Source organism: Ovis aries, chromosome 19 (assembly GCF_016772045.2).
Source record: "Ovis aries strain OAR_USU_Benz2616 breed Rambouillet chromosome 19, ARS-UI_Ramb_v3.0, whole genome shotgun sequence".
In the NCBI taxonomy this organism is placed as follows: domain Eukaryota; kingdom Metazoa; phylum Chordata; class Mammalia; order Artiodactyla; family Bovidae; genus Ovis; species Ovis aries.
Genome location: NC_056072.1, coordinates 55,575,923 through 55,603,442, shown reverse-complemented (window position 1 = coordinate 55,603,442; position 27,520 = coordinate 55,575,923). Strand labels below are relative to the sequence as shown.

At 46.7% G+C, this 27,520-nt stretch overlaps 1 protein-coding gene across 20 annotated transcripts in view; it reads left to right on the top strand.

The window, feature by feature from the left end:
• Positions 1 to 27,520, top strand: part of VGLL4 (vestigial like family member 4) — a 156,056-nt gene that overhangs the window by 81,791 nt on the left and 46,745 nt on the right. For 2 of the 20 annotated variants that reach the window (XM_027957771.2, XM_027957770.2), the window contains exon 1: positions 1,619 to 2,167. The exons of 10 other annotated variants lie outside the window; for them this stretch is intronic. In XM_027957771.2, the coding sequence (XP_027813572.1) occupies positions 2,086 to 2,167 (82 nt within the window). In that variant the 5' untranslated portion in view covers positions 1,619 to 2,085. Of the gene's footprint in view, positions 1 to 1,618; positions 2,249 to 2,815; positions 2,914 to 8,375; positions 27,473 to 27,520 lie in introns of those variants that run through there. 8 more of the 20 variants (XM_042236678.2, XM_042236675.2, XM_042236681.1 and 5 more) reach the window with 7 other exon arrangements.

The following is a 27,520-nucleotide window of genomic DNA, read 5'->3' as shown; positions in this document are numbered from 1 at the left end:
AAACTGTCAGTTCAACCCGACTCTGTACCTAAAGGTATTAAGTACAATAATATAAATCAGATGTGTAAATTAGAGGCTACAAGAGTTTTCTTCTGACCTTTTCCATTAAGTACCATCAAGTATTTTAATTACAATTGATGATGTACCTATTTTTTGGATTCTAGACTATATAATCTAGCATAGATAAATAGCCTTATAAACTAAAGCTTGTGAAATGTCGATTCCTCTGTTGCCTACTTCACCTGCTGTTATTCCAGTTACTACTGTTGCAACAGCAATGGCAACTCTTTTGGGTGTCGTATTTATCTCCAAATAAGATTTAATTAGCATAACTTGTCATAAACATGCCTATTACCCAGAGTGCAACTGTTGCTAATCTTTTAAGATACAAGCTGTTGAAAGTACTTATTCAATTCTTATTTTAGAGTATTAATGTTAGGTCTTGGTCTACAATATAGCATATCCCTTGATAATTTCTAAATCTCCAAACAGCATACGGTAATATTAGTACAGAAACACTTCTCGTGGTAACTAACTAGCCTATTCATGGTGCCAAAAGCTAGCTGCCATCTCCAGAGAGAAAACATTTTTTCCCCTTTATTTTGCTAGCATGATCTTCATGTGCTGAAGATTCTGAACATTGAGTGATTTACTGATTCAGTAAACAGCTTTTGGACATCGCTTGTCTGGATGTTGGAATGTGACATTTAAGGTCCAGGTCCTACCAAGACACGGCAGCATGATACTCAGTTAGCCTCTGATACACAGATGGAACAGCTTTGTTAGGTGCAAAATAAAAATAATTTTCATCCTTCCTACCCATTGTGTTCCCTTAGGCTTTCTCCTTTGGATCTAAAGTCTTAACTTCCTTAAACTCTCTTTCTCTCTCCCCCCTTCTTGTGTTTTAGACGGTTATAATATTAGGGAATAAAACACTCTACAAGTAGTCCTACCAACTATTTAGGGAGCCATAGACCATTATTTAATCCCTCTGAGCCCCCGTTTCCGGTGCTGTAAAAAGGTGATACCACCCCTGGCTTGTTTATGTGAGCTGTTATGATGGTTATGAGAGAAGTTATATGTAAAGTGTAAATGCAGAGTTGTAAAACAACTTTTAAAAGAGAAGGAAAGAAAAAAGAGATAAAGGAAAAAATAAAAAAAAATTAAAAAAAAAAAAAAAGCGTTGTCTGTGTACCACAGCAAAGCCGCTTGGGTTCCTGAAACACAAAAGTGCAGCGGCAGCAGAGTTAAATTCCACGGAAGTTTTGCTTCCATGATGGATTTCTGACTTTTTTTTTTTTTAAACTCAGCTCCTTAGGGGGGTGGAAAAAAAGGCGACTTCCTGGGTTTTCTCTTCCCTCCCCTGGTGTTGCAAAGCGGCAGGGCGGCTTCCTGTCCAGAGCCGTTCGGCCCTGGGCCCCTCTGAGTGCGGGGACCCCCCCCCCCCCCACCCCCTGCCCGCCCTGGGCCCCCACCTTTTCTTGGTCTCCCTTGCAAACACTCGCTCCATTTAGAGCCGGAGCCTGTGCAGAGAGCATCCTGCCCCTCGCGGCGCCCCGGGGATGCCAGTGAGCATGCTCCGCGCGCCGGGAGGAGGCCGGCCGTGCGCATTCGAGTCATTCCAGGCATAGCCGGCGTGTCGGCGCGGCGGACTCGCAGCGGGCTGTGAGCGGCGCGAGCGCGGCTTTGTCCTGGGAGATGGGCCGCGGGCTGCCCTTCCTCGCCCGGTTCTCCGCTGCAAGACACCCCCGTACGTTAGGCTTCTGAAAACGATTTTTCTTTTCCTTTTTTTTTAAATGCTGGATTGACGATCCGGTACGCATACCGCCTGCACACGAGCCCTCGAAGGGTTTTCTTTCTGCAAGTTCGATTTGGTGTGCCTGTGTCTTTTTTTTTTTTTTTTTTTTTTTTAAGACTTTTACTGACTTTGTTTTGATCCGAGGCCGGGCCTCCGTCTTCTGTGAAGTTTTTTTAAAGAGGAGAGCCGGGAGCTCCTTAGCCGTAGTTGACTTTGGGAACTGTATTATTTTTTTTTTTCCCCGGGGGGCGCAAGCAAAGAGCTGGTTTTCTGTGCTAGCCCGATCAATGCTATTTATGAAGATGGACCTGTTGAACTACCAGTACTTGGACAACATGAACAACAATATCGGCATTCTGTGCTACGAAGGTAGAGACCGTCCCTTCTAGAAACTGCCGCCCTGCTGGTTTTTGGGCAAGGCCACTCCTCTCCCGGTTCCGATCGCCTTCTGTGCGTTGTGTTCTCATTTCTTGGGACTTTCAGGGTGCTCTGGAAGGCAAGCGGTGCTTTCATCCTTACAAAGTGATGTTGTTTGTGTCTCTTAGGCTTCAGGGTTACATTGGAGAGGGCTGAGGGGCGGGAGGCGGTGAAATATATACATTGTTAAAACCTTGGCTATTTCTTCGCGACTCCTCACACTTTAAACTCTTGAAAGATGTATTTCTTTCCTTTTTTTTTTTTGGATGTCTGTTGGTGTTTTCCTTAGAGGAAGAACTAGGACCCAAGCGAAAAGTTAAAACATGTCGGATTTTCTTTCTCTCTCTCTCTCTCTTTTTTTTTTTTTTGCTCTGATACTTAAACATACTGTCTGCTGTACAGTACTCCTGCCATATTCCTACAGCCAGTAAGCGCTTTGGATGTGCATATAGAGGGGAACAGAAAGTTACAGTGAATTTTTGTGTTGGGGAGCAATTGTCCCAAACAATGAAGGTTTTTTTTTTTTTCTTCTATTCATTTCGGGGGCCCGGAAGGGCACCCATGTCGCGGAGCACAGACTGGCTCTTTGTCTGAATTCCCATTTCCTGTACAGCTCCGGGAGGGTTCTGACATTGAGGGATGTTCCCTCCACACTCCATTCCCTTGTGGAAGCAAGCGATTGCACAACGCACCAACCAGTAAGCTAAATTAAAAAAAAAAAAGAAACCCTCTGAATTCTTATTGTTTATTACCTCCTACTAAACTGTGAGGTATTTCCCCACTGCTGGGTAGTATTTCAGGCTGTCTCTGTTAGTAGTAAGAAGAGAAAAGGCAATTTCTTAATCTCCTGGAACATTACGTGCGATTTGAAAACGCGGTAATGGTCTGAGTGTTGAGTAGTCGCAGACACTCCAGGGGAATTCTACCGGGCAGGGGAAGTGTGTGTGTGTGTGTGTGTGTGTGTGTGTTTGTAACCACATGCAAATCTGATGCAGCGGGGGAAGTTTCCATGTTTTCGTCCTATAGTGAAACTGAGCATTTCTCTGGAAAAAGAAAACATGGAAGAAACTTGGGAGGGCGACCCGATCCACTTGTGTTTTCCATGTTAAAGAAAAAAAACAAAAACAACTTTAGGCCTGTTTCCTAAGCACTCGAAAAGTTACCCTTTCCCCTTCAAGGAAAAAAAATTAATTCTGGTTTTGTTTTTACTTTATTGGATAAACTTACATTTAAAGTTGCCTCTTTCTGTGGTTTTTGGTTTCTTTTAATCCTTGTACAAGGAAAGTGAATTTTGGTGAATTGCTTCCTTTGAATCTGCTGTTTTAGGTATTATCCTGCTTCTAAAGTCCCTCATTTAAAAGGCAGACATGTTTAGAGTGGTCTAAGCAGCAAGTGATGGGGCTTGTTTCCCCTGAAAGTAACAGATTGCAGTCAGTGTGAAAGAATTATTTTCTTTTTTTGGTGAACAAGAAATGGAAAACTTTTACGGGTACTTTCTGTGGGGTTGTCTTTGTCATTGAGTAACAGGATATTTTCACAAGAATACAAAGCATAATAATCAGCCTCGGAGAGGACGATAGGGATTATTAGGAAATTGATACCACATTAATTTTTTTTTATATCTGTAGGTGGTGAGGAAAAGTTTACAGAAAGCGGGTCCAGGTTGCTCTGTGGTATAGCGGATACACCCCACTTAAGAGTGGCCTCCTGGGCCCCCTTCTTAATTAGGAGGAAGAAGCTTTGCTTTTGAAAGTTGAGTAGATACGTGGGACGATGTGCTATAGAGTCTGTTTGGTTTAAACATCTGCTGTTGTTTTCCTTATTATGAAAGTTAACATTATTTTAACACCAAAATAAATACACAGGAAATGAAGAAAAGCGCAGCAAAATCTGAGTGGTGTTTATAGTGGGCTGTGTATGTCCTAGTGGTTTTCAGAGCGTAAACACTGCACACATCTGCTCTGAACCCAAAAGGGTGTTTAGAAGATGGGCATACATCTTTGAAGAGATTTTTTTTTTTCTGGAATAAGAAAAGCTGGAATAGTATTGTTCCTTCTAAATCCAGCACTTTCAGAATATTCATTTTATACCCATCTGCGTTCCAGGGAAGTTATTTGGAAAACGGAATGTACAGTTGGTGGGCAGTGTTTGATTTCACTTAGAGCCCAGGCGGGTTTCCCGTCTCTTGAAACTTGGACAGATCCAATTTAAAAAATTTTTAGTTTTAAAAAAAAAGTGTTGATCGTCATTATTCCTTCGGTCAGCTGTATTCTGTATTCTGTATTAGCGTTGTGCTCCACAGAGTAAGCCATGTGTCTGCACCATCTTTCCTCAACCTCTCTAGCAACTTAGACACAGATAGGTCTGCTTTCGCCAGCTGTGTCATAGCATACGTGGCTCTCCTGAAATCCCACATTGTGGGTGTAATCCAGAGAGCTTAGATAAGGACCTTCTGCTTGGGATCTGCTCCCTGGCACCTGACTTGGACCCTAGAAATCTGCAATCATAATTACAAAGAGAATTAAGGGGAAAAAATGAACCACAAACAGTGGGTCTGGGTGGGGGCCTGCTGGGATAGGAGACATTGATTGTCATAAGGCAGGGAGAGTCTGCTTGTGCCTAACTTCTGGAAACTACCTTCGTTGGTGATAAGCCAGTTAGCACACTAGGCTTAGGTATTAATGTGTCTTTTCAAAAAGCTCTGGTTTATTACTGAAATCTTCAACTGTTACCCAGTTCATCATTTGTCCCGCTTCCGACTGTATGTTCAAATTATACCCATTGAATCCCCGTTTTGCCTCTATCTCTGAAAGGGAGCCTTCATTCCCGCCCGCCCCCCCAAACTCCTGAGAAGGCACCGCTTGTAGATTGAAAGCCTCCTGAAGACAGGGCTTTGTCTCCATCACCGCTGTCATAATCCCGAGTCCTGGCACGGCGCCTGGTGTGGCCCGTGGCCCTCAGGAATCGATGCGCTCAAAATGCCACGAAATCTCTCCCATCAGCAATTGTGGTCGTTACTGTATAATTTAGCACTTAATTGTATACTGTCTCACATTCTTTAATTATCTAATTATTGCCAGGGCTACCCAGGGCCTTAGATGTTGCTTGCCTTGTTTTCCCCAAGGAAGCTGAGGTCCAGAATGGTCAGTTGTCTGTTCTAGTTGATTCCACAAGTTTGTAGCAGGACTGAGTGGAGGAGCGGACCCAGTCGGTGGTTTTGACTGGTCTGTTCTTCTTCTGTACCAGGTTTCCAAAGTTCTGTGGCATCTCCTCGTTGGTTACTCAGACCCCTCTTGGTGTGAGGGAGGGTGGTCTGTCCTAGGGACCGTCACAGTCCGCCGCACACGGACAGCATCTTTTGGGGCATGATGAACCACTTGAGTCCGACCTGGATTCTTCTTGCTCCGAAACTGGTTGCTGCTCTAGGTTCCCCACCCCGTCGCCATGATCAGGGAAGGTGGGAACCAGGACTCTAGGCGAGGAGCCCCGTTGGCATCGGCCCCTCCTTGCTGCCCTGGCACAGAGCTTTGCTCGACTTCTTTTCCCCAGCCGTGCAAAGGAGGCCCTCTGTAGACGCCAGTTCCCAAAGTTTCCTCAAGGGGACAGGGAGCTGGTTGTCCATGGGCTCTTCTCAAGATGGCTGGTGGTTCTATTTACATAATTACTCGCGCTGAAAGCTCAGGTCCTAATAAATGTGCTCATGGTTGGCCGTGGCTTTAAGCTGCTGTTAGTGATACTTTAATTACGGGTTAAGAGCCATTAGTGTGTAATTTGGTAGAGGAATTCTCCCCCCCACCTTTTTAATTTAATGGTGTGATTTATATTGGGAGAAAGTAAGACTAGATTGCATCTTGAGATATTCTGGAAGCTTAGGAGCATTCATTCTAAGTTCCTGAACTTTCTTAAGCTGTTCCTCGTTTCAGAACATAATTATCCCTGGTTTCATCACAGGCTGAATTTAAGATGATTTTCCGGAATTGAGAGGAAAGCACAGCTCGGGTGGTGGAGTCGAGTGAGAGCCCCTGCTTGGAGGTGTGAGCAGGGCCCCAGGGCCGGGCGACTGCGGGATTTGTTTTGTTTTCTGCCAGTTTAACCAGCAGCAGTTTCACGGAGTCCTGCTTCCATTGTTCTTTGTCTAATGAACTCAGAGACATCAGGAAACTTAGGAGCGTGGGGTACCAGCCAGTGGAAAGGGGCACAGGGCAGAGCTGTGGCTGGGTTCGTCCCCAGCCCCGAATTTCAGCGGCCAGCTTCACCCAGGGGTGTGTCAGAGGTGGGACGTCTGCAGCTGTTTTGCTGTGGAAATTCGTTCTACCGTGGCTTTTAATTTGTAGGCGAGGGTCAGAAGGGAGGTGGGGAGGGGAGGGCCGGGGGAGGCTGGGAGGAGCTTGGCTAAGGAAACAAGCCCAGGTGAGCCCCAGAGCTCTCTGGCCAGGATCTGGCCAGTTGGGCCTCTCCTTCTGGTGACAGTTTGAGGGGAAAGGGTGACCGACCGCCCCTTCTTCCTCCCAGCTCCCCTCGCCCTGCCCTCTTCTGGAAGGATTATTGTACTTGGCTGTTTCTTGGAACCCACACAAGCTTTGTTTTGGAAGGCGGATTTCTCTTCCTTCCTCCCTCCTTCCTTCCCTATTGTCTGCAGGCCTTCAGTTCCTACAGGGTGTTTGGATTAGTCAGCCTTGAAGGCAGATTTTAAAAAAAGAAGAAATGAGCTGTGAGAAGAGAAAGATTTGAAACCTCTCCCCCTTATTTGGCTTTTTATTGTGAGGATGTTGTAGAGACGTGGGTTGTGTCCTGCAGAAATCAGATCCAGGCTTAGCACCTCTGCATGTACACAAGGGCATAAAACCAGTCTTACCAGGGCTTGTTTCTGACCGTATCTGTTTGATCTCTGCGTATCTGAATGTTTATTCCGTGACAGTTTATACTGTGTGGTCTCTGTGTATAGACTGAGCTCTCACTGGAGCTGAGCTGCAGTCTTGTTCAGCAAGGGCACTTTTATCTCACAAAATAGCCCCCCCTTTTATTTTTTAATAAACTCATATATCATCCTCCTCCACCCCCCCCAAAAAAACTTCACCCACTTTATTTTAAAAGCAGAGTTTGAAAATTTCATTTTCTGCTTTGCTCTCTTCCTCTCTGCCTTCCTGAATGTTACATGTTCTCCTAAGTTTTAAGGGGTTGTTTCCATCAGTTTGCTTTCTGATCCTGTCTTTTTTTTTTTCTTTTCCTTCTTTCTTTCTTTCCTAGAATTCTGTAGATTGTTTTAGTTTCAGGGTATTGTGTACAGGATATGTTTTAATCCTAACCATGTGAATCACTACCCGTTGAAAGAATGTTTATTTACGCTAAATAAAATAGAAAATCTCTTCTTAAAGTTGTCTTTAATTTGTGGCTATTTATATGATCTTTCCGAACTCTTAACATTTCACCCCCATCTGTTTGCAAAGACGTCTGTAAACATAACAAACAAGTATATTTAGTGAGTGAGTCGAGAAGACTCAGTGCTGTGCCTTGTCACCCAGCATCCATTTCTCATAAGCATGTATGGAATGTTGCTGCTCTGCTGAGGAGCGTGTTAGGCCTCTGGGTTGATCTTTCTGCATGTGTGTCTGGCTGGCTGTCTCTGTGCCCCTCTGTATTGCTCTCTGTCTCTGCATTTCTCCGTCTCTTAACACTTTTCATTATGAAACATATATACACCTGAAAGTGCATAAAACACGTGTGTTGTTTATAATTAAAAATATAACCAACCTTGTCATGATCACCAGGAGAAGAAACAGTCAGTCGCTTCCTCCAAGCTCTCTCCCAGGCACAGTTTCTCCCGACCTCAAGAGGTCATCACAGCTGCAACTGGCTTTACTTGATACTTTTAATTACCTATGTGCGCCATTCCAAACAGACTAGCTTAATTTTGTCTGTTTTTGTTTTTACTGGAATTTTTCTCCTGTGTCTTATGTATGAGGTCCTCTAAAGTAGTGGCCACGTCCTAAGAGGTTTTCTTCTCCCTGTGAATACAGCCTGCTCCCCGGGCGGGCGAGGGGTGCCTCACATTGGAATACCCACGGAGGTGCCCTCCGCCCTCCTCACTGCCCTGTTTCTCCGCTGTTAATAGACCTGGTGACGCTTTGGCCTGAACTGGTTTTTTTTTTTTTTTCCCCAGCCAGTATTTTGGTCACAGTCTTTACCACCTGTTAAAACCCTCCACCATCCGTGTGTCATGGAAAACTGCATGTCAGAAAAATTCTGCCCAGTTTCAGAGAGCGCAGAGCAGGGAGGGACACTTCTGGAGGTACGTAGCTTAATTAGGACCCGAACAGAAACTTCGGTCCTGCGTTAATTAATAAGCAATTTGCTTAAAGGGCTGAGACATGTCACAAGTCAGCTTTGTCACAGTGCCAGGTTTCTTGGGATGGTGATCCAGGGACTTTCAGATAAACAGCGAAAAGCTTACATTGTTCCAGCGCTCAGACAATGCTCGACATTGTATAGACAGGGCTGCCAGCGAGCAACCAAGGGCTGAAACAGTCGTGGGTCGGCCTTATGCACCGTCTGAAATGGTGAATGGAGAAGGGTCACCCATATGGATCGCTGTTGGTGTTCGGTTTGTGTCTGCTTTGCATGAAAATCGTTGCCTGTTAATTCTTCTCGGCTAATGATTTGATTTTAATAGAGCGAATTCCAGAATTTAATGGCCCGATGCAGAAGTGTGCTGCCAAGCGCTGGAGCGGTGTTTACACTGCCCCCGCTCCAGCTGGAGTCAGCCCGCCGCCGCTCCCCTGAGAGCAGCTGATGAGCGCCCATCTCTGGACGTTCGCCTCCTCCCCTCTTTGGAATCAAGCACATCTCCCCTTAGGTGGCAGGCTGATTAAAGTGACAGGGGACTAACCTGAACTTTCATCTCATCGTCCGCAGCTTTCTCCTGTACCCCTTTCCTCTCCCTTTCTTACAGTGTGTGTCCTTTTAAGCTGTTGCTTTTCCGATGAGCCACTGATAAAACCGATTGGCTGACCCCGCAGAGAACCCTTGTTTTATTTCCCTGATGAAAAGCACTGACCTCTTTGCCAGTGCTTACAGTCACCCAGGAGAGTGACTCGGGCAGCTTCTTAAAGGAATATGTAACAGCTGTGCCAGGCTTGACCTTCTGTTGAGCGGAAGGTAAGAGGGACGGAAAACAGCAATTCTTCTCCATCTAAAACCTATGTGAGGTTTCCGAGCCCCACCCTGCAGAACTCCCAACTGGGAACAGTTACAACCAGGTACCGGAGATGATGGTGGAACCCTTTTTCTGTTAGAGGCTTTATATCAATAAAGAGGGGGAGAAAGGAAGAGGGGAAAAGGAGCGGAGTGAAATAGAATCCCAGGATTAGCCGAAGACACCAAGTATAACTCCTGGTGTCCAGTATTAAATATAACACATCACTCATATATATGTGTGTGTATGTATAAAACATGAGTGAAAGTCACTCAGTCGTGTCCAGCTCTTTTTGAGACCCCATCGACTACAGCTCACCAGGCTCCTCTGTCCATTGGATTCTCCAGGCAAGAATACTGAAGTAGGTAGCCATTCTCTTCTCCAGGGGATCTTCCCCACCTAGGGATCGAACCCAGGACTTTCGCATTGCAGGCAGATTCTTTACCGCTGAGCCACCAGAGAAGGCTATGTAAAACACCATATAAATACATAAAATCCACACACACACACTCACATGTGCATGGTGTACATGGTTTTATATTGTGTCTAACAGAGAATGGGAGAGAGCTTTCCTGTAGAGGTGGAGGAATCCTTAGATACCGTTTAAGGAGAAAGTAGAGGGACCAACACCAACTCCTTGGCTTTCCCACCCGAAGGCTCCTCGGGATCCAACTGCAGCCCTCTGTTCCTGCTCACAAGTCCCCACCTTCTGGCCTCAGGGACGTCTCAGTGATGGGTGTCTTTCCTGGGTCCCCTTCCTTTCTTCCTCTCCTGGGTCCTGCTCTTCGTCATCTGCTCACACTCAGGCCTCTCCCAACTTTAAAACGAGAAGCCCAAACCCGCCCCTCCGCCTTGTGTTCTCTTCCTCACTGTTAGACCTCCTTGCCGTCCACGTCGCGGGGGGAAGAAGGTCGGTGTCCTGTCCATCCGCTGCTCAGCCCGCTGGCATCTGATTTCTGTTCCCGCCACTCTGCTGAAGCCCTGCTGGGCACGGGCGCACAGCGCCGCCCTGCTGGCGTGTCCTGTGGACAGCTTTTAGTCCTTAGTTTGAGTCTGTGTCTGCGGTGCTGACTCCTTCCATAACCTTTACAGTTTTTCATCCCTTGGCTCAAAGACGTACCTCGTCCCCACTCCATCAGGAATGGGGCGCTGCGCGAGGCATCAGCAGGGCTTGTGTGCTCCTGGGCGTGGGTAGGAGGGTGGATGAGAGGAGGCGGGCTGAGAAAGGTTTGCGTGTAGCTTGAGGACGAATTGGGAGGAAACAGGAGAAACAGGAGAGGGCGTGAACCTGCGGTGCTCAGGGCAAGGGGTGGTGGTAACCTGAGTCACTGCAGGGATGGAGGAGCGGGCGGTGGGGAGTAGATCTCGGAGAGAAGCCTGAGGGGACATGGTTCTGGATGGGAGCAGGGGAGCAGGCAGAGAGCTGGGAGGACAGGGAGGCTCCCCCAGCCTCTGGCATTTCCAGCTGGAGGGACGGTGCCGCCACTGGCAGAGAGAGGGAATCCCGGGCTGTGAGTTTCCCGAGTGTAGTCTCAAGTATGTTTAGTTTGAAGGACTTTGAAATGAGTATATAGGTCTAGATCTCAGAGGAGTGGGCTGCGGCTGAAGATCGAGACTTGGGATGGAGAATAAGCGTGGTCACTGAGGAAGAAGTCGCAGCAGCCCCGGGAGCGCTTCCCGTCCCCTGGTCTCCGGCGGTTTCCCGCATTATCACTAAGAAAACGGCCTCACCAGCGCCGCCTCTGATTGTGTTCCCTCTGGACCCGCGTCCATGGTCCCTCACTCTGCCCTCCAGCCTCGTCCTCCACTCATCCATCGCCCGGATCCTGTCTGCCGCCAACCCCCAAGCCACACCTGTGGTCCAGATATACGCAACCCTATCCTTTGAGCTAGCCGTTGCCTCTTGCCGAGATTTCACCTGCGCCAGGCCTTTGTCTTGGATCTCTTTGTTCTCAACACCATGCACTGTGGTGTCTGCCTCGGTGAGAAGCGACTCCACTGTCTTTTCATTAAAGATCAAGAAACATTGGAGTTGTGTGATTAGCCTTGGGATGATGCTCAGTTAGTGGCTAAGACAAATGAGTCTGTCAATTCCCAGCAAGTTACTCTTAGGGGAAGGACAGATAGCAGGGCAAAGAAGGGGTATGAAGGTTTGGTTGAGGGGAAATCTTTAAGACTTGGTTTCTTTAGAGAAACATTTTGAAGTGGGCTGGTTGCTTGGAAATGACTTCCTCAGCTCATCTTATTTTCTAGTTACTTCACTTTGGTCTATGAAGTGAACTGTTCATTTCTGGGGGAAAATATTTAATACCAGTTACCTGCCAGGTGCTGTTTTATGTACTGGGGACATAGCTGGCAACAAAATAGATAGCAAGATCCCTGAGATTTTGGAGCTTAACCATGGAGATGCGAGGCAAACAATGAAGACGTAAAGAAGATAATTACAGATTATGAAAAAGTGTGATTGTTACAGGTTGGTGTCTCTTAGCAGACTCAACAGTTTATGATAGTTTTATCCATTCTTAAAAAAGTGGTTTCATTTTCAGACTTTGAGTAGACGATGTTTCCCTCATTGTCTCGTGAGGGGCTAAACGTATGTTGAGGAAACTTGGAAATGATCTCCTTTGGGATCCTGGCAGTGTGACGCCTTCTACCGGATCTGTTCACTGTGGTCAGAGTTAGACTGCCTGACTTTGTCGTACCTGTCTGTTATATTGGGACCTAGTGTTTGTTGTAGCATCATCAACTTAAACCCCAAATGGTTAGATGGTTCATTTGGATCCTAATAGGAACAAAACATATATTTAGAATGACAAAAATTCAGTGAATTAAAAAAAAAGCCTAGGTAATCAATGGATTAGTTGTATGTTTTTCTTTAAACCTCTCTAGTCATACCTTGAAAGATATTGCCCTGTCTGGGATAGGTCCTACAAGACCCAAGGGGAATTTTTATTGTGAGGTCTTATTTTGTGATAGGAGAGTATTTGGGGAGGGCTAGACAAAGGCTCCCCACTCCAGTACTGTGTCCATGGACGGAGGAGCCTGGTGGGCTGCAGTCCATGGGGTCGCGAAGAGTCAGACACGGCTGAGCGACTTCACTTTCACTTTTCACTTTCACACATTGGAGAAGAAAATGGCAACCCACTCCAGTGTTCTTGCCTGAAGAATCCCAGGGACGGGGAAGCCTGGTGGCTGCCGTCTATGGGGTTGCACAGAGTCGGACACGACTGAAGCGACTTAGCAGCAGCAGCAGCAGACAAAAGGCTGGTCTTGGACTTAATATGGGCCATGGACTGGAGGGTCCCACCTCTTTGGTTTTCTTTCTTCTTTCGTTTGTTGACATTGAGACATAATTAAGTATGGTGAAATTTTGAGGGCATGGCTTCATGAATTTTTCCCGTGTTTATACCTGTTGTAATTACCACCCGGATGAAGACATAGAACATTTCCGTCATCACAGGAAGTCCCTTCTTGCCTCCTTGCCAGGCAGTACCCACCCCCCAGCCCCCGCTGGAGGTATACCACTGTTTTGGCTGGGTGATTATAAATTATTGATAGTTTTTCCTGCTCTTTGGCTTCATGTAATTAGAATCATTTGATTCCAGCTTCTCGTGCTCAGCATGCTGAGATTCATCCATGTCCTTGCCCAGGTCAGGGTTCTCTTCTTTGGGATTGCCCTGCTGTAGTCTGTTACATGGGTATATCACAATTTGCTTCTCTCTTACGGTTGAGGGGGACATTTGCCTTGTTTCAAAGTTTTTAACATTATGAATAAAGATGCTCTAAACATTTTATTTTCCCTGTAGTGAAAAGATACATAACATGAAATCTGTTATTTTAGCCATTTTTAGGGTACAGTTCAGTGATTTTCAGCATGCTCACTTTGTGGCTCAGCCTCCAAACATTTTGATACAAGCCTTTTTGTGGCCTCACGTGCTCCTTTCTCTTGGGTAAATACTTCTGGGTTTAATTGTCGAGTCATTGGGTAAGCTTAACTTTTTTTAGAAACTGCTTAACTGTTTTCCAGAGTGGTTGGACCATCTGACGCTCGCACCGGCGGTGCAGAAGGGCTCCAGGAACTCTGCATCTTCCGCAGAACGTGGTGTTGCCAGTCTTAAATTGTAGCCCTGCCAGGGGTCTAGGACGATAATGTCCCAGTGTCTTTCAGCATTAAATCCGTTACTCACTGGAATACCCGCTGTGATACTGCTCATTGGGCTGGTGTGCTGAGATACACAGTCTCTGCGTTTGATGAGTCGATGGTCTCAGAGGCTGGAGTATGTATATTTGTTGTCTAATTTTAGGTCAGAGGTAGTGGTGTTGGTCTTGTTCAAAGGAGGGCTTGTTTTTCCAAGAGTGGGTAAATCCACAGCCATGGAAGCCAGCGGGTGGCCAAATCCAGAGAAGGGAGCAAATGGCACCGTGGCACCGAGGACTCTTGGGAACACTGCTCTAGTCTGCTGCTGTTTCGCTTTAGTTCGTGTTGGGTAGTGATTCATCCACCCACTGGCCTGTTGAAAGAACGCTCAGGGTTTAAGCTCTAGCAGCTCCGTTTGATTTATCCCCTGATTTGTCTATCATCCCCTTTAGGCTCTTTCAATCCACTGCCCTCCCCGCCCCCCGCCCCCCGCCCCCCGCCCCCTGCCCCCCGCCCCCTCCCCCATTTAGAATGTCCTCCCTGCTTCTTTCCAGCAATGTGAATTCTGTTCACGTTCCAGCCTCCCTTTATAAAAACTTCAGCTGAAACTTTTTATAGGCAGAAATTGTACTGTAACCTGTTAAATTCTCAATCCTTGGCGAGATGCCTTGCCCTCTTTCAGTGTTTATATTCTTTCCCTTTGAATATCCATGGTGTTTACAGCCTGTAATATTCATTTAGCAGTTATATCACCTTGTGTTTTGTTATCTTTAATGTAAATAAAGCGTGACATTGAAAGCAAACAAACGTTACAGCTTCCATCTAACTAAGTAAGGTGTTGAAGCTTGTCTGCAAAATAGTTACCTTGGAAAATTACCACTCTTAACACTGTGATGATCTCATTCCCAGAACATTGTTGGTGTTTTAGAAGTTGCCTTCATGGTCTTGAGATGCAAAGGCCACGAAGGCAGCTTTGGAACATTTTGAACAGTGGCCAGTAGTTAAATATACTCAGCAGACACGCAGAGAGGACTCTTTCTGTCCGCCATGCTCGGTTGGATGTAAGTGTGCCTGTAAAATGACGAGCTGATTTTTCCTTTGTCATTCTACAGCCAGTTCCACAAGTGGAGCTTGAAAATAATCTTGTAATCAGTGACAACTTTCTTTGGAATCAGTAGGCTCAAGTCATTCCAGAATGACTGCTTTGAAAATGACAACACTCATTTGCATGCTTACCAGAAATTTTTACAGTTCGGTTTTATTCGAGTATTTTATTCGAGTATCTTCTGCTGGTAGGAGCTCTTGTTGTGACCGTGGCAAGCACTGGGGTGAGCGCGCGGTGACTTGCGATCGCACAGCCCTTATTTTAGAGGGCTGAGATAACTTGGCTGTTACTGCTGGGTAGACTGACAGCCTCTGGCTTCATCTGTGTACTGGTGAGCTTCGTGCACTCATTTGAATGTTGGTGAAGTTCTAGCAACCTGCTCTTCAGCTCACTTGTTGGAAGATCTGAATGCTAACCTAGTTTGCCTGTGAGGGATTTTTCTGTAGAACAACTCACACATTTCCCTCACAGATGGGGGACGATCAGAGCTCCTAGGGGCCACAGTGGTGTACAGAGCGAAGTTCAGGGAGTGTTTGTGGCATCTTAACATGCTTATTGCTGCCTTTAAAAGTTATGATGTCTCCAGCTGTGCTGTCTTACGGTCATGAGAGAAAAAAAGAAAAATCAAGTTCCTGCCCTTCCCAGGGCTTATCTTTGAAGTAGCAAGAGAATAAGAGAAACTTCTGGTGACGCTGGGACACACGTCTCATACGGGAACTCATGTTGTTTTGATTTTGTGGCCTGTGCGTGTGTGTTTCACACCGTTTATTACTTTGCGTGCAGAATATTTCCCTTCTGCGTTTGCTTCGTCTCACCTTGGTTACACTGCAGCCGTGACAGTTGCTTGACTAACCCTTCCAATGCCCAGAGTTCATCGGAGGTTGCCTTGAAAAGGTAGAGAGCCGCCGTGTTGACTGTCCTCTGTGTCGGCTCTGTTTCTTCTGTAGCTCTTTAAAGGTGACTCAGTTCAGTTCAGTCGCTCAGTTGTGTCCGACTCTCTGCGACCCCATGAACTGCAGCACGCCAGACCTCCCTGTCCATCACCAACTCCCAGAGTTCACTCAGACTCACGTCCATCGAGTCGGTGATGCCATCCAGCCATCTCATCCTCTGTCGTCCCCTTCTCCTCCTGCCCCCAATCCCTCCCAGCATCAGAGTCTTTTCCAACGAGTCAGCTCTTCGCATGAGGTGGCCAACGTGCTGGAGTTTCAGCTTCAGCATCAGTCTTTCCAAAGAACACCCAGGACTGATCTCCTTCAGAATGGACTGGTTGGATCTCCTTGCAGTCCAAGGGACTCTCAAGAGTCTTCTCTAACACCACAGTTCAAAAGCATCAATTCTTCGGCACTCAGCTTTCTTCACAGTCCAACTCTCACATCCATACATGACTACTTAAAAACCATAGCCTTGACTAGACGGACCTTAGTTGGCAAAGTAATGTCTCTGCTTTTGAATATGCTATCTAGGTGATAGTTTTTTTTTTAATCTGGTAATTTTTTCACAGCTTTATTACTGAGATATAATTTACATGCCATAAACGTCACCCGTTTGAAGTGCACAGTTCAGTGCCTTTTGGAATATTCACAAGCTTTCAGATAAATGGAATTCTGTAGCATTGTCTTTTGGAACTGGCTTCTTGCACTTCGCATAATGAGAGGCTCACTCGTGTTGTAGGAGGGGCCAGTACTTCATTCCTTCTTATGGTTGCATGCGAGTCCCTTGGATGGATACACCGAAAGATACTGTTTTTTAAGAAGTGGTAATAGCTCCTGGGTGAAGGTTGGGCTAGTTACTCGGGCTATGATGTCTCCTTCAGCTCTGAAAAAGCAGAGGAAAAACATGCCATTTTGTCCGCTGATCTGCACTCGAGCTCCAGCAAAATGTCCGGTCCTCGTCCTATGCGATAGCCCCCGGAGCAGTAGCATGGTTTATTTTCAGTGTCTGAGTGATAATTTCTGCTCACAGGAAGGCCGACAGTCTCTGCCTTTGCTGTTCTGTTCAGTTTTGCTCACTCATGTTACATGGGGCTTCCCTGGCGGCTCAGTGGTAGGGAAAGACTGCCTGCCAATACAGAAGACGCAGGTTTGACCCCTGGGTCTGGTAGACCCCCCCGGAGAGGTAAATAGCAACCCACTCCATTATTCTAGAATTCCATGGAGAGAGGAGCCTGGAGGGCTGTAGTCCTTGGGGTGGTAAAAAAGTCAGACAGGACTGAGCAACTAAACGACAATGTTACATATATGGTTCTGGAGGAGGGAGGTAGATTCCTTGCCGTCAAATGATTTGCACTTCAGCCGTGGTGTTTTATTGGCACACCATCCGTGTGTGTGTGTGTATGGCAGTGACGTTGGGTTTTCTGTTTTGGATCTCTAATTTTACATGGATGTCTGTTGGTAGCTGTATCTATATATATATTTAGAACATTTCTGTATAAAGTTTTCTACATGTAGATAGATAGATAGGAGGAAGGTATATGGCAGTTTCAAAGACTTCAGAACCAAATGTCTTTCACCCTCAACCGTAATAGATAAGCAGCTTGGTGTCCTCTGGTTTTCTTGTCGGGGGTCAGATCAGATAGACTGCCTCAGAGGCCTAATTACAGGGTAGGAGAACCGCGCTGCCAGAGGTCAGGAGCCGCCACTCTGTCCTGAGGTGGCCTTTGAAAAGCAGTCTGGGGCAAAAGAAAAAGCCTCTGGCAACTGTGGAATTTTTGGAGAGAGAAACCTTTAGAAGGCAGCATCTGATTCTTTATAAATTATCTTACTGTTTTGTTTCTTAATGTATGAATATTGCAAGACTGAAATGAGATGCCTTAAAAGGTGGATCCTGGCAAAGGGCTTTTGACCTCCCTCCTCTGACACCAGTTTCCTCCCGGGGCTGTTCTCAGCTGCATCCACAGCTGGCCCAAGGGTGTTCCCCAGGGCCCTGTGGCCTCCATTTCGTCCTGGGGAGCCAGCCTGGAGAACTTACTCAGCTAGCTGAGATCAGTGTCTGCAGAGTGTCTCTTAGCTCTCTTCCCTGCCCCTCTCAGTTCTCTCATCTTGGAGAGGTTTATGAATCGGTAGCCGTGGACTCCCATCAGCAGAGCTTTTATGGAACATCTCTCGGTCCCGTTGGAAGGATGTCAGTAAATGCATTACAGGGGACATAGTCCGCAGATGGTGTGCCCATGCTCCTTACGGGAAAACCGAGGCACTGGTGAGGGTCCCCTCCCTAAGCTTCTGACTGCTGAAAAGGTCAACTGTTAAAAGTGCATCGCAGTTTGAAAACAGGGTCTCCTGAAGGTGGTTTTAAACGCTGGACCTGTGATTGTTGGCTGGAGGAACTGGGATGGGCCTGAGTCTTGCTCTCTGGGCATTTCCTCACCAGACGCTTGAGCCTGGAGATGCTCGGTCCTTAGGTCTTCTCTCCCACCATTCCCATCGCTGTCCAAATACCCCTTAATTAGTTGAAACGTTTGACTGATCAGAATACTGGTTGACCGTTGTATTGATCAGTTTTGAAAGTGGAAGAAGGACAAGTTGGAGATACACGCCAGTGTGCTTGGAGACATCGGCGAGTGGGGGGAGTGGTGCTCAGATGACAGATCTTTAGGGTCCCTGGACAGCCCTTCATTGGGACTGGGTTAGGGCTTTGTGTTAAACAAGCATTTCAGGTGACTCTGGGATAGGTGGTCCAAGACCACACTTGGAAGAACCTTGTACCGCAGTGGAGGGTAGGAGTACCGGAATGGGAGGCAGTAAGGGCGGTTTCCAGGGGTCTGTGAAAATAAACTGAGAAGCCCCTCTGGTTTACGTAGGAGCTTGGTAGCTCATGATCAGACTAGTCAAAGGCCAATTTACTCCGAAGTCTTCAGGAATACGTTTGTCACATGAAATCACTTTCACCTGGTAAATATTCAGGATCAGCAACTTGGACAGAAAGCCCTGTGAAAGAGAGTATAATTCCTCTTTACACAGCACCTATTTTTAACTTTGGACTGAAACAAAATCCCTTACTGCTTCAGCTTCCTAGACCCTTCCTCTTATTCCTTCCAGTGCCTTGACAGTGTCCCAGTTAATGATCCATGGTCTCAGTGAAGTACCCCAATAATATGGGGGCGAATGTGGACACAAGGATTTGGATGTGGACGAGGTGGCTTCCCTTTCTCCATCTCAGATTATCGTCTCTGGAGTTTGAGCACCTTTGGGAGTCAGGATAGGTTTAATGTGAGAATCATTAGTGACCGTCCGTCCAGTCGATGTCCAAGGAAGGTTGATGCATCAACCATTGAAGTTATTTGCCGAAATATCAAGCGTTTAAGTTAAATGAGTCATCGAAGCCTGCACATCCCGGAGTGAGTGTAAGAAAGAAAAGGCATGTCCCTTAGGCCTCGGCTCTCAAGGCAGCAGATGGGAACATCTCAATTACACAAGCTCACATCTGTCTCTCCGACTTGACTGGGTCTGTGCCACCGTATGCTGTGGAATTACCGATTCTGAAATCCCTGGAAAGCATGGTTGAAGTGAGATTGACAAAGAGCTGGACCCTCAAGGTTAATGGCACAGAGAGAACGAGAGGCATGGAGAACTAACAGTGAAATACAAATGCCAGTGGTTGCAAACCACTCATCCATTTAATTTGCTGGAAGTTAATATGGTCTAGTAGACCCCAAATGAAAATGTTTCAGTATTGCTTTATTCCTTCATTAGTCTTAATTCCCATTGACCTTGTGTCAAGGCTGAAACAATTTAGAAGCATACTAGCATGGGCTCAGTTTTAATGACTGTTGTCAGCGTGGTTTTAAAGAAAATAGGTTGGCAAAACACATGTAGGTTCTTAAATCTATTAATAGTGTGACATTGGGTTTCTTTGTTTTGTAAAAACATTAAAATGAGGCTCTGGGAGATGGCTTGAATTTCTGAAATGCCAGAACGTCTGTGGTGAATATCACTGTTATGTATTATTTAGGAGTTGGCTCCCCGGGTGTATCTGGTGGGTATTTAGCAATGGCTGGGGCCTTGTTGTACGTGGGCTGGCTTATCAAAGAGCAAGAGGGAAAGATAGTGGCTTTTAAGAGACCGTTAGTAATAGAAGTTGCATTCCTTATGAAGGAGCTCAGAGGAAGCGTCAGGCTTTTGTTCCTGTGCCTGAAGGATAAGTGTAAAAATAGACTTGAATAAAAAGACAGGAGGACCACAGAATCGAAGGACACTTTTACACATCGAATATCTGGTAGGGGACTTGAGTGTAGAATGTAGAAAAAAACTCTTACACCTCAACAATTCACAGACTGGTAACCCAGTTAAAAAATGAGTAGAGGATTTGGGGAGAGGGGAGGAGAGGGTGAGATGTATGGAGAGAGTAACATGGAAACTTACATTACCATATGTAAAGTAGATAGCCAATGGGAGTTTGCTGTATTAAAAAAAAATGAATAGAGGATTTGAACGGGACGCTTCTCTAAAGATATACAGATGGCCGATAGGCACATGAGAAGATGCTCAACATCATTAGTTATTAGAAAACCACAAGTGAAAACTACAGTGAGATACAACTTCATACCCACTAACATCAAACAGAGTAGAAAATAACAAGTGTTGTTGAGGATCTGGGGGAGATGAAACCCTCCTGTGTCACTGGTAGGAATTTTAAATGGTGCAAACTCTTTAGAAAACAGTTTGGCAGTTCCCTAAAATATTACAGAGTTGCCATTTGACCCAGCAGTTCAGTTCTGAGGTATACAGCCGAGAGAATTGAAAACATGGCCTCACTAAAATCTGTCCGCAGATTTTACCCCCATAGCTGCATTATTCTAACCAAAAGCAGACTCAGGCCAAGTGCCCATCCCCTGGTGAATGGGTAACTAGAATGTGGCATATCCTGTACGATGAAATAGTATTTGGCAGTAAAAATGAACGTATTGACGTATATTACAACATGGATGAACCTTGGAAACGTTATGCTGAGTGAAAGGGAAAGAAGCCTTTGTATGTGACTTCAGTTCTAAGAAATATGTCCCGAATAGGCCAGTCTCTGGAGACAGGAAGGAGGTGAGTCGTTGCCAGAGGCTGGAGGGTAGGGGACAGCATGGGGACTGACTGCTAAGGGCTGTAAGTTTATTATTATTTTTTTTGGTGGAGAAGGGGTGGATGAACTATTTCCCCTCTCAGATTGTGGGCGGATGGTTGTACAACCCTGTGAATATGCTAGAACACATAGAATCGGGCAGCGTTCAATGGGCGTGACTTTTATGGTGTAGAATTTTATCTCAACAAAGCTCTTGTAAGACTTGGTGGTTTGGAGTTGAGAACGTTGTTCGTTACTGTTACTCCATTTGATTCTTAGCAAAGTTCTGTGGGTGGGTGTTTGCTCAGATGAAAACACTGCGCAAAGTACCGTTAGCTGGAATCTGAGCCTCGCCGGGACCCATCGTAGTCCACTGGGGGGGTGTCCGGTGCTCTGTGGACCTTCCGTGCTGAACGTGATGCAGCTCTTCTCACGGAGCTGACAGTCGACTACAGTGCTTTCCTTAAATCACTACTAGCTATCTCAGAAGAAGCCAATTGGCGTCGTGCGTGCTGCAAGTTAAGCCGATCCTCACAGAGAATGAACGGTGTGCGTGTCGGGGTCCGGTGTTTGCAGCCTGGGGGAAAGGAGAGGAGGGGGTGGAATGCCAGGTCAGCCAGGGCAGGTGTGCACATGGCCACGTGTCCGCATGCAGGTGCTGCTTTCCGGCTCAAGCCTGGCCACTCTCGGCCCGTGGAGTGAAGTCCCCACTCCATTCTTGAGCGTAGCCAGTGGAAGAGGCCGCTCCAGGACTCGCATGCAGGGCTGTTCCCGTGGGGCCAGTCTGATTGGAAGCGGGCAGAGGGAGGGCTCACGGGCCTGATGGGCAGCTGCCTGTGAAGCCAACCCAAGTTTTTTACTCATGGTGACTGATTTTAGGGGGCTTTGGAGAGGCTGCCCCCAGCACCACCATCTGTGGGCTTTCTTTTCTCCGCCTTGTCGCCTCCTGCGTGCTCCAGAGGCTCAGTAGCACCGTTCTGTTTCCCAGCGGCCTGGGCCCACTGGTGAACTCCTGCTCATCCTTCAAAACCCAGATGGTGCACACTCGTCTCCATTAAGCCTCTCCAGAGTCCTGTGACCTAGGTCAAGTTGCCAAGCCACTTTTTGCTTCCATTTTCCTCTTCTGAAAGATGAGACTAATAGTATAGTACCTACTGCATAGAAAATTAGAAGGATGGAATGAAATTCACATACAGAAAGCTTCTGGAATCCCTCTTGCTCTCCTAAGTAAATATTTGCTCCTGAGTGGTTACACGTCCTCCTGATTACTAACCTCAGGCAGAGGGTATGGCTGCAGGGCATTAGCATACCTGCGTGTCTGGCACTAACAGTACATAGGGGAGCTTGTAAATTCCCCAAAGAGTCTGCCATGTGGCCACAGCTGTACAGATAAGGTGGTTCCTGTGTTAAAGGGAGTGTATGTGTTGGGGGGTGATTCACAGTCACCTCTTTTAATATTAATAGTCACTCCACGGAGTCCGTCTGAGGAAGGGGATTAGGCTTAAGTGACTCAAGGGCCCTTGAGAGTATAAGCCCTTCCCTCCTTGTCCACAGCAGCATCTGTCTGTCTGTCCAGGTGCCAGACGTCATAGAGGGAGCGGATGGGGTGAGCTGAGGGCACTGTCGTGGGTTCAGAAATGGACCGGGTGACCCTGCTTTTTCTCTGTTCCTGCCTAAGGGTCTCTAGCAAGTCTGGGGAGGGTGGGGGGCCCTTTGGCCTCAGCTCAGTAAGGGCCCTGCATTCAAGTCCTGGGAAGCCAGACTTCTTCCTGCTATGGCCAAGGTCTCTCAGAACGAAGGTTTATTTCAGGACACACCTCAGGGCATAAGGAAGAACTGTTCAAATATAATTGTACAACGGCTTTAGACAACTCGCTTCTTCCACCGTCCTTGAACCTCATTACACCGAACAGTTTTCATCTGTGGGCGTGCGGACCTGATGCACACCACCTCCACCTGGTAATCTGGGGGTTACCTCCTTCCCTGTCCCTGCAGCAAGAAAACATTTGAATCTGTGTCCTTTGTCACATTTCTGCTTTGCATAACCCGCTCCCAGGTACCTGGCCCTCGAGAGGCCACCTCCTGCCCTGGGGCCTGGCCGGCCTATGGCCTCCCGCTGTTTGCGCACCTGAGCTCAGCTGCCCCTTTGAAGTGCAGGGCAGGCCTTTCATCCCCCTTCATTTTTACTTAATGACAGCCTGGTCTTTGATCCGCACCATTTTCTTTCCTTTTTTTTTGCTTCATAATGAGTCGCTTGGAGGTGAGGAGCAACCTGAAGGTCCGCCCCCAAAGGCCACAACTTTTATGAGCACCGTGGTTGTTTGACCTTCATATCTTGAGCAAACATGCCCGAGGGAGTCAGCCCTTCTCGGCCTCTCATTGATAAAATTCGCTCACCCGATAACTGACGTAAACTTGAAAGGAGAGGGAATGAGAAGCAGAGGAAAATGTCCGTAGCCCCCCCCCACCTCCACACACACACACATTTATTTGAAGCTGTCTCATTTAGGGGAGCCCCCCTGCCCCTTTCACACTCAGCAGCATGTGGGCCTTTCAAGTTTTGGGAGCACAGTCAATTCTCTATGCTGGTGGAATATATTTGTTCTCAGATTAACTTTTATGGCGCTTGAGATTATGATCTAACAGTCTCTTGGAACTTGGTGATACAAGAAGTTCTCCTTGGTTGGATATAAGATTTTATAGGGAAATCTGAAAGATTTCTAGTTGATACAAAAATCTAGGGGACGAATGTGCAATAGTCCCTGCAAAAAGCAACTCACAGGTGCCCATATTCTTTGGTTTTGCTGCTGCTGCTAAGTCGCTTCAGTCGTGTCTGACTCTGTGTGACCCCATAGACAGCAGCCCACCAGGCTCTGCCGTCCCTGGGATTCTCCAGGCAAGAACATTGGTTTTGCTACGTTATTCTTAATATGAATAGTACTCTTCTGTATGTATTAAATTAGCTGTGTGCCTCACCGGTAAATCTCCACCAAGTGTGTTCCAATGCCGTCTCAAGCTGGTCAGTCCACTTTCAGACTTCAGTTTCAGTCGCCTCTTAGTTTTTGGTTGGGACATGCAAACATCATATAATAATAGCTTATGTAAACTGTAATTATTGAAATAAATTTATCTGTAAAAGGACTCCAAAATATACTGTGTATTGTGAAAAAAAAAAAAACACATAATTGTGTATCAGCTTGACATCAATTTAATGAATGATGGCATGTTATAATAAGATTGGTCTGTTTTAACATAGAACTTACATTTCATTTGAGTTTGTTTTAAACCCCTGTTCCAAATTTTTCTTTTATAAATATGGATCATTATTTGAGGTGTTTGATGTTTGTTCTTCATAAATCAGGTGATACCCACAAATAACTACTGAATGAATGTTGATTAATCGTGGATAATTGGACTCCCTTAGCATAGTCCCTGCCACTAAAAGGATGGACATCAGTATTATTTTACTTCAAGAAAATTTGGCATACTGGTTTTTTTTTCCTCCAACAATTAAAAATCACCTTACAGGAACATTAAAAGTATCCACTGGCATAACAGAAACGTGGATGTAGAAGATGAATTAGACTTTGTCAGACCAACCTGTGGAACTTAACATACAGGGTTATACTGTCTTTTTTTTTTTTTTCCATTCGTATATCCATAAGCCAGAAACCAGCGTGGCTCGCTGGCTTTTTCACTTTTAGTTTCTCAACATTTAAAGAAATCCAGGTCAGCATGAGTGCTGGGGGAATGATTCAGGAACACGATGAGGGCAGCCTTTTTGGAAGGGTCAGGTGAAGGCACTAGTTAAAACACTGTCCAGTTCTCTGCACTTCGCATGAAAGGTCCCTTGAGCGGGCCTCCTCTTCCCCGTTGTGTGTGTGTGAACATTGGAGCCCTCCACCCCCGTGTGCATGACTGCCCCGTCCCCTGGCTCAGTTGTGCCCATCGCGGTGTCTTCAGACCCCCCCTATCTGTGTCACCTCTTCCAGTGGCCCCCCCCCCCAGTTGTCGGCCATGCGATCTGAACTCTGCCCGTGCTCAGAGCCCGGCATTATCTGACCCACTGATCTCCATAGCCTTACCTCTTAACCAACAGATGCAACAAGCCCTTTCTTCTACTTAGATGGACCTCTCACACACAGGACACCATTCCTGCTCTCGGCCTTTATTCCCACAGCTGTCCCCAACTGGAATGCCCATTTCCATAGTTTCCAAGTGTCGAAATTCTACCTGTTTTTCGAATTCCACTCCTGAGTATATTTATTAGAGCTAGAATTGATGTCTTCCTCATATGACGTGTCCATAGCTTCTCAGTTTTTCTTTTTAACCTGTAATGAGTGTATTTTTATCTTCAAATTACTATTTGAAAACTTCCTCCATTTCACTTCCTAATATGGTGATTGTTGACAGAAGCTTTGTAGCAGAAGTCCTCTGTGGTCCTCAGCAGTTTGGGGGGGGGGTAACAGTTTTATTGAGATACGATTCGTATGCCACACCACTCCTTCGTGTCAAGAGCATCTCTATTCTTTCTGCTTTTAGTTCTTCCTTACCTGTTATTTATCTCCGTGACTTATCGCTCCTGTGAGAACTGCTGTTCCTTGAGGCAAAGATCAGATCTCAAACATCTTTGTGTTTCCCTTAGTGGGGCATAGTTCTTGCTCTGAACATGGCAGGCACGAAAGCTCTTTCAAAAGAACCACGGTTCTTCCTTTCTTCTGCCAGTTCTCAATCCCATACCTTCTTTAGGAGGGGCTGGATTCTAAACCGCTTCGCAATTAGAAGCTCCAGTACTTGGGCCACCAGATGGGAAGAGCCCGCTCACTGGAAAGAGATGCTTGAAAGGTTGAGGGCAAGAGAACGGGGCAGCAGAGCATGAGATGTTGTGTTGGAGAGTCCCTTGGACTGCAAGGAGATCCAGCCAGTCCATCCTAAAGGAAATCAGCCCTGAATGTTCACTGGAAGGACTGATGTTGAAGCTTGAAACTCCAATACTTTGGCCACCTGATGCAAAGGACCGACTCATTGGAAAAGACCCTGATGCTGGGAAAGATTGAAGGCGGGAGGAAAAGGGGATGACAGAGGGTGAGATGGATGGATGACATCACTGACTCGATGGACATGAGTTTGGGTAGACTCCGGGAGGTGGTGATGGACAGGGAGGCCTGGCTTGCTGTGGTTCATGGGGTGGCAGAGTCACACGACTGAGCGACTGAACTGAACTGAAGGAGATTGAGCATGACAAGATGTGTTGAGGTGCTTCAGTCGTGTCCGACTCTTTGTGACCCCATGGACTATAACCCTCCAGACTCCTCTGTCCATGGGATTCTCCAGGCAAGAATACTGGAGTGGATTGCCCTTTCCTTCTCCAGGGGATCTTCCCAAGCCAGGGATCAAACCCACATCGCCTGTGTGTCTCCTGCATCGGCAGGCAGGTTCTTGACCACTGAGCCACCTGGGAAACCCGACGGGATGCTCACACCCATGTTACTCTGAAAGGTTACTTTTTTTAGGGTAGAGAAATTCTGTGAGCATCACCCTAAGCAAGCAGTGGAGCTTACTGTCACCCGAGGTGGTACGCTGAGGCATCAGGTGCCTCCCGTGTGAGGCCACATGCTGGGCACACCTCCTCTCGTTTCCCTGCCGAAAACGTTCACCTTGAATCGAATCACGGGGAAATCATCAGACCACCAGAAACTGTAGGGCAGTTCATTGGCCTGGATCCCCCGGAGGAGGAAATGGCAACGTGCTCCAGTATTGTTGCCTGGGAAACCCCATGGACAGAGAGCCTGGAGGGAGACAGTCCATGGGATCACAAAGATGGCCACGACTGCGCACTCACACACTCATTTAAAGATATCATTTAAAAAAAAACACAGAAGAGGAAGAAAGACAGAAAAAGTCCCTGGGAAACTAGAGACTCGGCAGCTCTGTCACCCAGGGTCTTGATTGGATCCTGGATTCTGTCTGCTTCATCCCCCTGCTTTTCTGAGACAGTCCAGTTGGGGAAATTTGAATCTGGACTGGATATTAGATAACGACATTATGCCAGCTTTAGCTTTCTTGGGTGTGATGATGGTTCTGTGTCTGTGAAGGAGACTCTTCTCGCTCTGAGAAGACAGTTGAAGTGCTTGCAGTATGATGTCTGCAAGTTACCTTGCAAATTAGAGCAATTATAGTAAAAAAAAAAAGCTGGATATGTGTAGACAGACAAAATGAATCAAGGTAAGGGGAATAGGATATTCACTTTTCATTACAGTTCCAGTAGCTTTAAAATTATTTTGACACAAAGAGTTGGAGAAAATAGAATTATGCCCTTGGGCACTTGGATCTTTGAGTGACAATGCTGACAAAGATCTTCCTTTAAATTGCTTATTTTACCGGTCTTCACGGGGATTGGGCGCTTAGATCACATGGGTGCCTGAGATCCCCGTGCTGCGCTCACCCTCGGCATCGTGGAGTCTTTGAACTCTGTGTCCTGTTTTAATCCTTGGAAAATTCACTCTGGCTCCTGAACCCAGCCTGTGGAGCAACGATAAGGAATCGGGTGGATTGCCGCCTCTGTGCGGACAGCAGAAGGGCTTTCTGAGATGCTGGACTTGGGGTGTCTGCCACACCCCAGCGACTTGCAGGCTTCCGCGGTGGCGGGGGTTCGGAGCTGGCGTGAGATCCCGTGTTGGGGTAGGCGGGCCCAGCCTGGCCTTCAGGAGTGCGGACGGCAGTTCGCGTGTGAATTCTGCATTGGTTCCTGGGAGCCTCGTCGTCTTCCTTCAGGTCTGGACTAGAACATATATATTTCTGGGAACCAGACTGTACCTGTTT